The 15,940-nt window shown below is 38.5% G+C and overlaps 2 protein-coding genes across 5 annotated transcripts in view; one reads left to right on the forward strand and one right to left on the reverse strand.

The window, feature by feature from the left end:
* ZNF106 (zinc finger protein 106) overlaps positions 1 to 13,570 on the forward strand; it is a 40,880-nt gene extending 27,310 nt beyond the window's left edge. Inside the window, exons 11-22 of the mRNA XM_080619766.1 lie at positions 453 to 1,230; positions 1,607 to 1,662; positions 2,131 to 2,276; positions 2,602 to 2,736; positions 2,926 to 3,042; positions 3,544 to 3,735; positions 4,808 to 4,870; positions 5,819 to 5,938; positions 6,400 to 6,471; positions 7,233 to 7,304; positions 7,943 to 8,089; positions 9,082 to 13,570. Of these exons, the coding sequence (XP_080475892.1) occupies positions 453 to 1,230; positions 1,607 to 1,662; positions 2,131 to 2,276; positions 2,602 to 2,736; positions 2,926 to 3,042; positions 3,544 to 3,735; positions 4,808 to 4,870; positions 5,819 to 5,938; positions 6,400 to 6,471; positions 7,233 to 7,304; positions 7,943 to 8,089; positions 9,082 to 9,138 (1,955 nt within the window). The 3' untranslated portion in view covers positions 9,139 to 13,570. The remainder of the gene's footprint in view (positions 1 to 452; positions 1,231 to 1,606; positions 1,663 to 2,130; positions 2,277 to 2,601; positions 2,737 to 2,925; positions 3,043 to 3,543; positions 3,736 to 4,807; positions 4,871 to 5,818; positions 5,939 to 6,399; positions 6,472 to 7,232; positions 7,305 to 7,942; positions 8,090 to 9,081) is intronic.
* A 1,748-nt stretch (positions 13,571 to 15,318) lies between these two features.
* The window catches only part of CAPN3 (calpain 3), a gene marked incomplete at its 5' end in the record, with an annotated part of 28,417 nt that continues 27,795 nt past the window's right edge, over positions 15,319 to 15,940 (reverse strand). For all 4 annotated transcript variants that reach the window (XM_080618717.1, XM_080618715.1, XM_080618718.1 and 1 more), the window contains one exon: positions 15,319 to 15,494. In XM_080618717.1, the coding sequence (XP_080474843.1) occupies positions 15,468 to 15,494 (27 nt within the window). In that variant the 3' untranslated portion in view covers positions 15,319 to 15,467. The remainder of the gene's footprint in view (positions 15,495 to 15,940) is intronic.

The following is a 15,940-nucleotide window of genomic DNA, read 5'->3' on the forward strand; positions in this document are numbered from 1 at the left end:
TAATGCAATGGGTTAAGTAGAAGTGTCATGGAGCAGCTGAGGCGTATTAAGCATGCACTGGTTAATAGCGGTCCTACAGCAGTGGTGAACAACTGGTAAGGGAGCAGACAGTGATGGGTGGTAGCATCTTAAGCTGACTACATAGGATTCACTGAAGGCTGTTTGTCAGAACTACTATAGTTAGCCAGCAACTTCAATGATGTGCCCTGTTCCTTTGCTTCTGGATACACAATTTTATTCCCCAGGTATGTTTTTTTTTAAAGCCTGGATAGCTGACTGAAATAGCAGATCTGCATGTGCATGTAGCTTTCAGCATGCAGGTGCATGTAGCATCTAGAAATATGTACTTAACATGCACGATTAAGTATAAACAGAAAAAATTGGGGGAAACAATTTTGCATAAATATTTATTGCTGTACAGATTGAATATAACACTTTTCTGTTTTCTTCAGAAGAGACCAACCAGAAAACTTCAGTGTATCCAGTTATCTCTGCAACCATATCCCTATCAGAGCTGGCAGCTTGTTTCCAACAATCTAATCAAGATGTACAGAAGCCTGCTGTGGATAGCGGAGAAGCTGGACTTCCTGAGAACCCTTCTTATTCACTGTCTGATTTCAGCAAAAGAGAAGCAAATGATACAGTAACTGAAAGCTTTTTACTGGATCAGTGTAGCACTTCTCTTCCAAAGCATTCGGCTCTTCTAGAAATGCCAGTGGATAAACCCCCCAAATTGTCTGCAGAACCATCTGAACAACAGATGGCAACTGCTGTAGTCTCAGCAGAAAAAGGAAACAGGAGGCGGAGAAAGTTAAGGAAGAAAAAAACTCTGAGGGCAGCCCATGTGCCAGAGAACAGTGATACAGAGCAGGATATAATTGACTCTAAGCCTGTCCGAAAGGTCAAGGGTGGAAAGGTTCCTAAAGGAGAAAAAGTTACTACATCCACTCCTCCAAGACAGGAGGATGGAGTTACTGCTCACATGGCAGGAAACAAAGATGAGAATGACAGTGATGCTTCTTTGGAACTAGTGGAATTTCCAGCACCCCAATATGAGGTGGTTGATGTTGGTTCATCAGAGTCTGGAGATGAGAAACCAGACAGTCCCTCAAAGATGCAGTCACGTGGCTCTATGGATCAAGCAGTCTTACATATGTCTTGCTCGGGTTATGATGAAGTGACCTCTACCAGTGAGATTGGCACAAATTATAGGGATGAGGGGAAAAGAAGGTGAGATTGCCGCAGGTCTCTCAAAAGTAAAAGCATTATACAATAGTCACAAGAGGCCTATCTTCTTTTCTTTAGGGTTTTTTTAACTATTCGGAAAGTCTGGCAACATCAGTAACATAATTTGGGAGTGAAACGAGGGAAAATAAAAAATGAATTTGCTTTTTTGGTTCAACAAATAAATATGTCTTGTTACCTTACTAATTAATAAAAGAACAAGGCTGCCCTCCATGGAAAGTTTGGTTTTGAGCTTATCTGTTAGAGCCTGTTTTCTACTAAGTGCAGAGTCTTGTATTCTGGGGTGTTATTTGCACCAAAATTTTGTCTGTGAATGAACATGCAAAGTCTAATCTTGCTGCTCTTTCTTTCTGTGTTGCAGTATGTCTGAGATGCAGAATTCCATAGGATCGCTAAGAGGATCAAAGAACTCATCAGGTATATCTTTTAACCTTTTTTTGTGATACTTTGTGTATGGTATCTTGCAAGACTTTGAGTTAAGTCTTGGTAAAACCACTTCCAGTGGGAAATTTTGTCCTGAAGATAAAAACCAGTGCTAAAAACTGAAGTGGGAAGTGATGCATACTCACTAGGTCTCATTGAATTGCTGTGTGCCTTGACTCCTCTGCATCCGCCTGCGTCCTCCCACACAAACACTTCTATTCCACAATCTCTGTAGAGCTGTAGGACAAACAATAATATAATCCTTTTTAAAGAGCTTTCTGCATTTAACATCATATAAATGGTCCTTCTGGCATTTTATATTGCCTTTTGCCACTTACAGGCTCCACCTGAGACCTACAGGTGCTAAGCCCATGAAATAGTTCTACTGTTTGTTAATACAAACAGCAGCAGTGTGTTTGCGTGTGTTCCCATAATCAACGTACATGTGTGTCTGTCCTACAGAAGTGTCTTCAGAGCCGGGTGAAGATGAAGAACCCACAGAGGGAAGCTTTGAGGGACACCTGGCTGCAGTGAATGCTATTCAGATTTTTGGGAATTTGTTGTATACCTGCTCAGCAGACAAAACTGTTTGTGCCTACAATCTGGTTGTAAGTAAGGTGGTGGGAATTTTTTGGTGTGGTGAATGTTTCGAATGGTGGGTGTTGATTGCAATCACAAGGTTGCAGTTCTGTTTTTGTAAAGCCTTACTATGTAATTAAGGAAGCAGCTGCTTTTTCAAGTACCTAATTTTGTTATGCTACTCTTCAAACTTCTCCCCCTCCCCAACCCCTTCTCCCTGTGAGAGGAGTAAGGGGAGATAGATTGCTGCATGTCTCCTGCTTTTGTTAGCTGTCCTACCCTACTCAGTCAAGCGCAGATCCTGAGAGATATAATGGGCTTTTATGTTGACAGACCCTGTGCTTTCCTTTTCAGAGCAGGAAGTGTGTAGCCATCTTTGAAGGACATACTTCAAAAGTGAACTGTCTCCTAGTCACTCAGACAAATGGGAAGAATGCTGCACTCTACACTGGCTCAAGCGACCACACTATCAACTGTTATAATATTAAGGTAGTCAGACTCTGTATTGGTTAACACACAGTGTAATGTGCATTTTTATTTGTTTCTCTGCAAATATAAATGAAAAAAACCTTTAAAACCCATATGAGTTGTAGGTGAAAATTATCATTCACTTCAGGCTTTTTTCCCTGAATTGCTTTCAGCTTATGGAAAGCTTTAAATACTTCTTTTTATTGCCAGACCAAAGAGTGCATGGAACAGTTTAAATTGGAAGATCGAGTGCTCTGTTTACACAGTAGATGGCGAATCCTTTTTGCAGGCCTTGCAAATGGCAGTGTGGTTACTTTCAGCATAAAGGTTAGTACCTTTAAATATTGGCAGTTAAAAGCCTCTTGCAATGCTATTTCTCTCCACTCTGTGTTTCTTTCTGTTCTTTTTCTTGAGTAGCAAGTGTATTTGTGATTAAAGTATTTTGGTATAAATGGTCACTGTTGACCCCTTTTGGTCCTTTATTTTGTCAGTGCACAAAGCTGTCCCATCTCCCCTTCAGGTACCTTTCTCTTAATTGCTGTATTGTTGTCATGTTATCCCTTAAGGTGCCACCTGGCCTACCAGTCACGTATCATGACAGTTTTCTGACACAGATTATTTGTGAATCCTCCTTTCTTGACCATCAAAGTTATTTCCTTGATTTGGAAAGTTAGTTCTTCAGTTGCAACTCTTACTGCTGCTGAAATGGTGTGTTACTAAACTGAAATTAGATGCTATAACAAGTACAGCACAGAAAGAACTCGGTGGTCTAGTCAATGCCATAGAAAAGTTTTAATTCTTAAATATGTTTTTTTCCTCACCCAACAGAACAACAAGCAGGTTGATACCTTTGAATGCCATGGCCCTAGAGCAGTGAGCTGTCTAGCCACAGCTCAGGAAGGAGCACGCAAGTTGTTGGTGGTGGGCTCCTATGACTGCACCATCAGTGTGCGAGATGCGCGGAATGGGCTGCTTCTCAGAACCCTGGAAGGTCACAGCAAGACTATCCTCTGTATGAAGGTAAGTGTCTCTGAAAATACATTTTTGATAATGGCAGCTTAAAATGTTATGTTTGGTTTTTTAGTTCCTCATCTAATAGTGAGCAGATTGTGGTAGGAAATAAAGGATTTAAATGGCAAAAGCTAAGTAAATTGGAAAAGAAATTGTCTCTGGCTGGCTGCCATATCTCACATTTCCAACAAAACTGTTGGGGCTGTGTCTGTAGGAAGCATGTTTATTTCATGTTGTTAGAAGATTCAGGGAATCTTGAAGTGTGAATTTGCTAGTAGAAGGAAAGTTGTGGAAAAGGTGAAGCTAGTTTTCAGGTACCCTAAGGCAAACATCAGATTAAGCTGGAAAAAATGTAACTCTAGAGAAGTATTCTTTTAATAGAAGAAGCACTAACACTTATATACAGGTTTTGGGCTCCTGAGATTATAAACTGGAACAGATATGCTTGCCTGACTGCTTTGCTGTGACTGCTATCGTGTCACAGATAGTGGATGACTTCCATAAACTGTACAGATATTACAGTGCAGTGGGACATCCTTTTTACCCTGTGAATTATCCTAGTCCTGCTCACATGGCATCAGACTGTGATCCCTTTTTGATCTATGATGAGTCTATTAAGATTCTTTTCTGGATTAGTACTTTCAGGAGCACTATCTTTCTTATGTGACCAGCATATAAGCACACAGCACATCCAAAATTACTGGGAAACAATGGGCTTTACTGTGCATGCTCAAAGCAGCATTCTGCGTTCGGTTTATTTGGTCACTGATCTGCTGCTGAGCTGGCACTAAGACTAGCCTATAAGAAGGATGAGTTAGCCTGGTGGGCTGCAAGTTTAACAACTTCTGGTGTCAATTGTGAAATGCCATAAATCATCATTAGGATACCGCAGTACATTTTCTAGCTCTTATATAAAGAACTCAGTGTGTGCTTTATTCTGTTTCCGTATTCTCCATTGGTTTTAAGATTGTCAAATTTAGGAAATACTGCAGTGCAACTTTAAACAGAACAGCGTCTTAATGCTTTACTTTCCCATTTCCATATCTGTTACAGAAATAATACTTAATTATTATTTTGTAAGGTTGTGAATGATCTGGTGTTCAGTGGCTCCAGTGATCAGTCTGTACATGCCCACAATATTCATGTAAGTATCGCCTTAAAGCTGGAATGTCTTCTTCTGTTACAGCAGTGAATTCCTGTGCTATAAAGTCAGTGTTTCCAGAATTTTTGACTGACTGGTGGAGCTTCCAGAAAAGTAAAGACATAATATTTCGTTAATGAGACTACATTATAGCTAACTAAAGAGGCATGAAAAGGCTACATAAACATGCTAAGTCTTACAATACGATACACAGTGCTTTTTTATCTGGGGTATTTCTCTTGCAAATATTACTACAAACATGCTGATAATGTAAGAAGGGTTCAGAGCAAAGACATGTGAGATATCCTGGTGGGGGAAGAGTTCTGGTATTACAGGAAAAACTTGAACACAGTGTTCCAAACTGATTGGTTCAAAAGCTATTATACTGTCCTGAATGCTTCGTCTCTCACCTGTCTCTGTTTTCCTCATTTGCGCTATCTTTCCCCTGTGCTAGCAGAAGCATTCATGTAGCTATGCAATAAGTTAGATTAGGAAACTTATCAGAGGTAAATTTTAATTGAAAAACTAATAATTAAAAAGTGTATTTCTATGTATTTAGCTGAATTTGTTCACTGATCCTTGTTGCTAAATACTGTTAGTATCACCACTAGCACAGTACTAGTTGCAGGCTACGTGGGAACATGTGGCTAATGATGGAAAGAAAAGTAGATAGTTTTCATAGTGGCATGCATTCCTATGGTACTGGAATGGCTCTGAGTTAACAGGGGCAAAGAAAATGCTAAGTCATATTTGATCATAATCTGAAAGTACCTTCACAGCAAATGAAAGTTCTATTTCTTGAGTAGTGAACACTGAAGCTAGCTACTCTATCTAGGCTAGGTTAAAATGTTTTTAGTTGTTGTTAAAAAATCCAACAACAAACCACAAACAGACAAAAAAAACCCTCAAAGCAACAAATACGTATGTGCTTTTTGCTTTTCCTTGATGCAGACTGGAGAGCTAGTACGGATCTATAAAGGCCATAACCATGCGGTAACCGTTGTAAACATTCTTGGGAAAGTGATGGTGACAGCATGTCTGGACAAATTTGTTCGTGTTTATGAACTACAGGTAAGAAAATATATGCTTATGATGCCATTTACCTAATATGCATTAATTATTTTGAAGTCAAATATGTATGTAATCTATTTGCTTGCTGATCTCTGGCCCATCCCTCTCTTTCCTGTTACCCAGAATATATGTTGTCTCACCAGCCAAAATACATAGATTTTAAAGATTATAACCTAAACCATTATTTTTAGAACCTGGGGTTATCTTCAGACAATGACAAATCAGAAAAGTGGGGAAATGTTAGTTTTGTCTGCTGAAAGATCAAGTGCTTAGTTGGCTAAAAAGAGTTAAAAAAGCAATGTAATCAAAAATGAACTTTCATGGTGGCTGGAAACTTTGGAATCCACCAGAGTTTAGTTGCTACCCAGAAAACTGCTCTCAGAAGCATTGTCATTTGCATGTCTGTGGAAAATGGTTATTAACTGTCATGTGATTAATGTCTGTTTCTGTTTTTTTTCAAGTCACACGACCGCTTGCAAGTCTATGGAGGCCACACAGATATGATTATGTGTATGACCATCCATAAGAGCATGGTAACTTCCTTCTTTTCCCTGGTCTTAAATAGGAGGTTGTAATTTCTGCATGCATATACAAGACAGTATAACTTTTTCAGATAATGAAATCAACCTGCTATCTGACTAAGAAGAACTTAGAAATGTCAGCCAAAACTCAATTTGCTGTTACAGCTCTGTATCTATGTAATATAATTGTCTGGGGAAAAATTATTTTTAGCTTAAGGTAGTCTTAAAACAATAATTCTGTTTATAGTGATGATTGCAGTGAAGAGTTTAGAAACAGTAAAATATTCCCTCTTCTCAAGCATCAATCCTGTTTTACTTTTGCCCAAGAGAGTCACATACATGCTAGAGACCTTCACCCACAATCAAGCCTTTAGTAACCTTTGGCAGAACCTAAACAAAGGAATGAGACTGGTTTAGGTGCACAGATTTCTTCATGCATCTGCCCTGCAAGATAGGTTTCAGAAGTACTTCTGGATAAATAACTTGCTTAAAATAGTCATTGAATACATTTATTAGTAACATTGTATTTTGAAGTTTTTCTGAACTGTTATGACACTATAAACAATAGACGTTATGGAAACATTTCTTATTCATTAGTAAGTTTTTGTAAACAATGAATGCAAATCTCCGTTAGATTAGATCCATTTTTTAAATTTAGAAGCCTTGCATGTTGAGATTTTATTGTTGTTTACCTCATGTACTCTACACTTCCAAATTTGACTTTTTTCCCCTATTATTCCCAGCTTTCTTATCCATAAATGTTTCTTTTACAGATCTACACTGGATGCTATGATGGCAGTGTCAGAGCTGTGAGGCTTAATCTGATGCAGAATTACCGTTGCTGGGTAATAAGCAAAAAGCCTTCCTTTGCTATAGTTTTTAGACTAAATTTTTAGGGAAGGTCACTACTCGGTCCTGCATAGCTTGACCTTTAATTTATTATAATTCAATAATATTTTTAAATACCTATGTACTTTTAAAATGTAAGTATGTGTCTCTAGTTCCATTTTTCATGGTCTTTAGTATAGGTGTATGCAGGTATAGGTGGGGCAGACTGATAGTAGCATCTTAAATTATTTTTCTTTCTGGAAACTTTAAAGATAGTGATCTGTAACTGTTTAAAACCAAAAACCAAAAACTTTAGCTGAATGACATAGAAAAGCTGATTTACTCTTCTAAATAAGTTTATTTAAATTCCCAGTGTCTCTGTCTCTTGTAAAGGTTTAGTTACTGTCTTCCTCCTGCCGTTCTTGCTGATGATCTAGGCTTGGCTAGAGGAAGGAAGAATCTCTGTAAAGCTGCAATTAAAGGAATAGAGACTCTTCATTTAAGTAGAGAATGGAAATGAAATAAGAAGATTAAAAAGTTACAAGAGGTGGCATGTGTGTGAACAGTTTTGGTAGAATATTGCAAGGCTGCAAGAAGAAAATAATTAGCTAAAATTCTTTTTTCCTGGCTTATTCTGATGTTTTTATTCTGCCAGTGGCATGGATGCTCACTGATCTTTGGAGTTGTGGACCATCTGAAACAACACTTGCTAACTGACCACACCAACCCAAATTTTCAGACCCTAAAATGTCGTTGGAAGAACTGTGATGCTTTCTTTACTTCCAAGAAAAGCTCCAAGCAGGTATGTGGTTGAATTAACATGGTTGTATTTGACAGCATAAAGTACTTTACATCACCACAACCATGGGACTTGATCGTATTTCTCTTTAAAAGAGTTAAATTTTTCTAGTCTTGACAGGCTTAACTACATACAGGTAGAGTTATACAAGGTGAATAGGGTTCAATTCAACCTATGACAGATGAGTGCAAATAGTAACTTGAGAGATGGTCAGTATAAAACAGCTTGATCATAAACTATTATATGGAAGGGGTAAAATTCTTGAAATGGTTAAAAGAAATTCTGATAAATGTAAGTTTAAATTAAGTTATTGCAGGAAGAATTTATTTTTAAGTTGAATAAACATTGGTCTTGAAACAGGTTTTTTATTCTTAGTTTTTATCATCACTGCCCCCTTTCATTGTTGTGGATGCTGATGCTGTTTGTTTATTGGCATGGGATTGGTTTTGCTAACAATCTTTAAGTAGCACATAGATTTCTGAGTAAATGTTGGCACAGATGGGATTAAAATGAAGAAGGCTTAAGAGCTGGATGAAGTGATGTGGAAGGGGTTAGGGCTTGGAGGAAGGAGGGTTGTTACCTATAGACTGGTAGGCAAAATCCCTATTTTAGTCCTTGGCAATATAAACTACCTTCCTGTTAATGTGTTTAAATACATGCAGTGGAAGGAGGGTTTGGAGAACTCAGAAACAGAGTGGAGTCCTTAATTTCTCTTTAAGCACTGGCTTTGAATATGATGTATTTATTTGAAATGCTTTTATAGTCAGAAAAGAAGATGGTTTTTATTTGCCTAAAATCATGTGGTATGTGAGATACTTTATAGATGTAATTTAATAGCTTGGCACCAATTATTTTATTCAGAAAAAAGAATTTTTGGAAGGTTTAAGCCAAAAAATATATCATCCAGAATGTAACTTTCACTGATGCTTCAAGAATCTTTTGCAAAGCTTTTTTTGGTGGTTACTGCTTTTAACTGACTTCTGGTTCTTTTCTAGGATGCTGTAGGACACATTGAAAGACATGCTGAGGATGACAGCAGGGTTGACTCATGAAGTTGTTCACCTCCCACATTGGGAAGTAATTTTATATGTCAGAATTATTCCAAATAACATCCATTTCTTACTCCAGTCTTTTCTCTTTCTTTTCTCATTTGGAATGCGAAAATGGAGTGGGGCTGAAATGCCTTGTTATGGAGGCTGCAGATCATATTGCACTCTGTAGAAATAAGGCTGGTCAATAAGACTTCGCCCAAATGGAAGATTCTTGCAAGTTTTTAATTCACTGACAGATAAGGATATTCCCTCCTCTTGTCTGCTTTGGGGTTTTGTTGTTTGTTTTTCCTTTTTGTTTTTGTGTTTGCTTTTGGTTCTCTTCTTAAGCAGCATAGTCTGAGTGTCCTTGGGAAGACCAGAGGGGTGTTGAGAACTTAGATTACAGTAGGTTCTCATGTTTGCAAAACCAGCTTGAAGCCTGTTATGTGTCTCAGACATGTCTGGTTTTATGTTGTATCCAATTTTTTTAGGTTATTTTAACAAAAATCTGCGAACCAGAGTATGACAGATTATAACAGTGTAACCTGAATACCCAGTGTACATTTTTACTTCATAAAAAAGGTATTTTATGGAGAACTGGAATAGGTTGGGGTTTTTTTTAATGTTAATTGTAACTTATTTTTATTCCTTGTGTAAAAATTGCTATAACTGGCATAATATATACAGTGACAAACTGCCCTAAATACTGTACCTCCTTTTGTTTATTTGGAAGAAAACACTTTATTTCTTGAGAGGTATGCCAGTAGCAGGAGAACAGCCAGAACAGTTGCTCTGCTCATGTGGTTTGCAGTCTTAGTCTTTTTAAATATAGGCCCTTATGTACAGGAAAGAAGTAAGTGATGTCAGCTTTTGTTTTAGTTAAATACCAGTGTAACCACTGGTACCTTGATATAACACCGTAATTGGATTCCTGATTTGATTTGGAATATTAGTGCCTGTCTAACTGCATCCACTTAGATTGTGTTTTGTTTCTGTTGTGAACTGGCTTAATTGGCTTGGGCTATATCAAGTTCACAAAACCTCAACTGGAAAGAATGGAGCAGGATTTTAAAGGATTTAAAACTCTACAGTTCTCAATCAGAAGCTGAGGATAACAAATGCATACCACATGGTAAAGTCTTGTTTCTACTAATGCGGAGAAGCCAGTGCAGAGGTGAAAACTCTTTCTACTTGTTAGGATTCCTCTGCAGGTGTCCCTTGGGATTGAAAACTTTACCCAGTTCGTTCAGTGAAATATACTTCTTGCATTTGCAGTCCTCTCTCCCATAATGATACTAATTTAGCAGAGGGCTCTTTCAAACTATGAGGCTGAATCTAGCGATGAGCTTTGTCTCTGCTTTTGCTTAACTCGCTGCTCAGGATAAAAAAGAAGCAAGGTTGCCTTAAACTGTAACAAGGTAAAAACATCCCAGTGTCAAAACTGAGCTGCTCACAAATGATGCTTTTGAACCTACTGTTTTTACTAGGTGACTTTTTGACTATTACTTCGATGCTTGGTATGCCAGAACAGACCACATAAGTTTTATAGCCTCATTCTTTGCCTATGAAGAAGCCTTTTTTTAGGCTAAGAAACTGATTGAGGAAAGCCCATCCATGTTCCACTGCCATCAAATCAAGGGACTTCAGGGCCTTCTCTGAAGCACACTGATTTATTTTTTTTTTTTAGTGGGCAAGTATCAATTTTCTTTAATTGCTTGACATTGATGATTTTTTTTCTGAGACAAGAATAAAATAGGAATGAGGGGCAGTAGCATCCTACTTCAAAGGCATAGGAGTCTCTGAGGTTCCAATGCTTTTGTAGTGATTTGTTTGGGGTTTTTATTAGCTGTTTGTGGCCAGGCAAAATCCCAGATACGTGGCTCAGACCTCAGGCTGTTTGGAGGGTGGTTTCGTTTTGGGTTTTGGGGTGTGTGTTTGTGCTTTGGGTTTATTTTATTATTTTTCTTTCTGTGCTGTGTGGATGAAGCACTTCAAGAGAGAATCAGATTCAGGGAAATCTGAGCATTGTCAATGTTTTCTGATGCAGGCTGCATTGCTCTAAAGTCTTGAGAGTATTTGGTTTTTTTTTCCATGACTTAAGAGCAGAAGATTGCATAATACTTAAACCATTTCCAAAATTATTGATATTCAAGAGTAGTTCTGGGGTTTTTTTTTGAACCTCACTAAGGGAGCATGTAAAAGCATGGCATAAACCAATGTGAACGTCTGAAGCTGTCCTTCATGGACCGTGCTTGAAGTGAAGGTGTGGAGGTGTGTGTTCTGAGGACAAGCGTTCTGAAAACTAGTGTGTGAGAGTAGATTTTGTTACTTCTTCCTTGTGATTCTTCACCTTCTTTCATCTGTTTTCAGGAACATGTGAAGATCTTTCTCACTAGGTGTTGCAGTGAACAGTTCCTATACTGTATTTGCATTCCTGATTGCTTGTTGAGTTTCTCTTTCTAATTGGTAGAAGCAGACTTTCTTTTCGTGTAGTCTATGATACTTCTTTATCTGCCTTGAAAACAGTCCTTCTGAAAAGTCTGGACTTACGAAATCCAGCTTTAGCAGTGATGCCTTTTGCTGCTTTGTAGGTCATATCAGATACATGGTAAGAATCTTAAAGGTGGATAAGAGGCAGGAAAATAGCAGAGCTGCATGAGTGTTTATAGAATTTTGCTTCCTGAATTAAGAACAATTTTTTAAATGGGGGTCAGAGGAAAATGCTGTGCTGCTTTCTCTAGAGGATATTGTTTGCAGTGAAGTTGTTATACAGCTGTGGAAATCCCCAGGCTTCTCTGGAGTTCTGTGGGGAGGTTTCCTATTTGTTCGGCTGGAATTCAGTGCAGCTTTTGCTATCGGCCATTCACTTCTTCTGGAGGCAGTTGCAGAAGAGAGATGCCAAACTAATATATTGGGTTGGTAGCCATTAGTGGCATCCTCTCCAGTCTTGGAACTTAGGGGTTTGACTGCTAATACGCCTCTGGTTGAAGAGTTCTGCGTGAAAAGCAGTACTGCACCTCTGAAGCCTGTTTCAGGACTATTTTTGTTTTCAGTTTGTTTTTTATGCAAGTAAAAAGTTGTGGGTGGAAGAGTGAGTAGAGTGAAGGTTTATTTTGTGGTTAGCTGTGTTTATCTTATTAGTCAAATATTAAATAAGGAGCTCTGGACTCACTATATGGCTGACTCCATATGGCAGGCCCTTTCGGGAGGCAAGGCACCATTTTCCTCTTAGCAGGATTGACATTGTGTCTATTAAGCTGTGAGCCTCCCCAGAAGACAGAAAGTGCTCAGAGGCATTGCGTGATTTTATGATACAAAGAATAGGCCAGGCACTACTGAAACCAGTTAGATCATTCTCTTCAGAGGCTTGAGAACTTGTGTTATAGCATACCAAGCCTTGCCTGAGCTCCAAAAGGAGGGTGTGAGTAGCATAAAATGATCACTTGAGGTTCACATGTTCTGCAAAGCTTAACCTTCTCCAGCCCGACAGACTCACATGTATTGAATAAGGCAATGGTAGGATTAGTCAATAGTTGTTTCTCCTTCAAATGATAGGGGAAAAATTACAGCTAATTGGCACTGCTAAAACACTCTATGGCCTATTGCTGCTGCTTCTGTATGTGGAAGGGGACAAAAAGAAAACTGCTGCATCTGTTGATATGAAGATGCATTAAATATCCCAGCTTCTGCTTGCCTTGTGTCACTTACTTGTGGATTACAGACTTTAACATACTGACATGTGAGCTGCCTTCTGCAAAACAGCAGGAGTTTGGCTGTGCGGTATGTTTAAAGTACTGCAGTTCTTAGTGTGCATTTCAAACTGTACAACATGGGTAAACGATAACTGAAAACTCGCAATAAACTGGAGGTTCCCAGAAACAAAATGTGTTGTTGAGAAAATGTTTTCCCCTTCTTTTGAATTAAAACATGTACAGATGAATCTTGGTTTTCAGGCTTGTAGGATACTATCATTCAAGCAGTCTGAGTTGTCCAGAGTTGCAGAGTATGTGAGGGAGGATAAGGAAAAGGTTTCAGCTGCTGTTTGTAAAATACTTAGTTGTGAAAGAGTGAACTGTGTAGGTATATATTCTGTTATAAACACCTGGCAACTTCTCAAATTTCATTTTGCTGTAATAGTTGAATGATCTCTTTGAAGAATGGAAGGGGAATAAAGCCACATGATAGCGTATGTAATAGTTTAAGCTGTGTGGAACATGTGTACAGATTGACCATGGGTTTCTTTTCTCACTTTGGTACAAAGCTGTGAGCATAATGAGGAAATTTGACACAGCAAAAGAAGAAAAAAAGAAGATAATAAAAAAAATAAAAGTTCTCTATATTGTTACAGTTTGTCAGTCTGACTCTTCTTTGTTTTGAATAGGATGATTCTCAGCATTCAGTAGAGGTTTACTTTGTTCTGGGCTTTTTTTCTTTTCTAAGAGGGCTGAATGAAATCGGACAGACCACTTGGAAGCTCCAGCATGAGCAGGAGTGTTGCAAGTTTTTGCTCTCAGTGTGCCAGAACCTCACAGGCAGGTAAATTGGAGGCACCAGTGGGTGCCTCGAAGATGAGGTACTCACTCTCTTGCTTCATGGCCCTTATGAAGAGAAGTTCTCTAGAGCTGCTGGTAGTTCACTCACCACAGCTTTAAGGACCAGTTTTGAGTTGCCAATAAAAAATACCAATTTTGAGCTTTTGACTGGTAGAATTTTTTTTTCTCTCTGAACATCCCAACTAAGCACATCTCTGTCATTTTCTTTTATGTATGGAAAATAATAGCTTAGTGGAGATAATGCATGGCTTGAACCCAGGGCTCCCAGAGTTCCAGTCATCTTCGAAATGTGATTTGGGTTTAAACAAAACTTAAAGGAGGATACCTCTTCTTTAGATAAACTATAGGATTTTCTTACTCTTTTGGAGTAAGTTACAGTGCAGGACTTTTTAGTCAAAATGTTTTCTTTTTCTTAGTGACCTTTCAGTTAAATGTGCTACTTACCAGAACAACTTCAAATGGATGCTACAATTTGTTTTTACAATTTTGCTTTACAATAGTGGATTGCATTGTTCCTTTTCCCTACTAGAGAACCAAGTCGAAGGTTCTTCTGACAAAGTCTTGGTCTCTTCACACCTTTTCTTGCCCATTTCATTTTTCCTTCCATTTTTACGTTTATCAACGATTGGCCAGTTCTGAAGGCCTGTTATCTTTAAAGCTGACACCTATGGAGCCTTTCAATTATTTTCTTTAATGATTTCAAGGATTAAGATGGCAAGTGGTTGAGATATTAAGCTGATTTCATGCTGGACATAAAATTCCAAAAGCTGCTGATGGAAGAGTGCTCAGTGTTTTATCCTCCTGTCTTCTTTGAAACCAAAACAACCCTGAAAATTAGGCCAAAATCTGGTTGATTTTATTTTTAGGTCAATTAAACTGACTGTACTTACATATTCTAATAATCTTCCCAAAGTGGTCATGCTTACAAAGTATCTGATTCCTCTTACCATAAAGAAATACATAATGGTGTTGGGAAATAAGATTTTGAGGGGATAGAGGGGATGTGTGTCTGTATAGATACATAAATTCTCATCTATAAGAGTTTGTCTCGGATGTGTATCAACTTCCATACTGTTACAGAGACTACGGTTACAATAAAAACCATTTAAAATCTCTACTATGAGGTACTAAAAATGAGAGTAAACTGCTCGGTCCTGGTACTTTCACAAAGGCAATAGACCAAGCTATACCTGGATAGTGCAGTCCCTTCCACGTTTCTAGCACGGCAGAGAACCAACCTGCGCAGCCATATCTGTAACAACCAACATCAGTGCTTGGGATTCATAATATTAATAATGTAATCTTGCACAATCACATGTGAATTGTTCAGTCACCATTAAGAAGATGCTGACATGGTAGTATCAAAAGCAGGACCAAGAGTTAATGACTAATTACAAGGTGGCAGTAAACACCCCTGACTTCCACAATTCATCTACAGTCCCAGTTTTGCCTGATTTGAGGGAAGACTTCCAGTTGTCAGCATAAGCAGAGTAAGGATGCATGCTCCATGACTTTACCATGCAGAAAAAGCTTGATTCAGTCATCAGTACACTAATCCTCATTGCCCAAAGGAAAATGTCAGGAAGTTCTAAAAGTAGTTACAGAATATGTGTACTGGTCTGCCTACTGGAGTATGGTTGTCCCTTTTTCCAGGGCTTCTTTCCACGTGCTGTTTATCTTGGCGAGCGAAGCACATGATGTAGGAAATGCTGTTGTTTGTACTTGGGGATGAAGGGAGCAAGTTACTCAAAATAGAAGTCTTGAGTGTGATCTTGAAGATGGCCTCTGGCTCCAGTGTTATGCATACATCGTGAGCTGCAGCCACTGAAAAGGAGAGTTGGAATTAAAGATAGAAGACATGCTGGCATCCTCCAAGAAATTTTGGAAGGCAGCTGCTTGCTGACACTTAGTATGAAGCAGAGTAGCAGTGGGGAAGTTTCTCTTAGGCTTCTTGCTCCTATTTCTCTTTCCCTTGGAAAACTGGAAGGGTTTTTTATGATCTCCCTAGCAGAAGATGTGCTTTTAAGCTTAAACTTCCTAAGTCTTCTTAATTAGATGTTAAAAAAGAACTGTGGTAAACCTCATTATCAATAAGTGCCATATCAATATGTTTGATTTAAATTGCCTCATAAAATAAAAAGATCTGAGAAGTTTCTTGAAGCACTTTGAAGGTGATACAAAGAGCCATGCCCTTCAGCACCAGCTGGAGTCTTACAGAGCAGCCGTTGCTGGCGCATCATGGATGTTTTCCATGTAAAATTGGTAGCAAA

Source organism: Psittacula echo (assembly GCF_963264785.1).
Source record: "Psittacula echo genome assembly, chromosome: 5".
Classification (NCBI taxonomy): Eukaryota; Metazoa; Chordata; class Aves; order Psittaciformes; family Psittacidae; genus Psittacula; species Psittacula echo.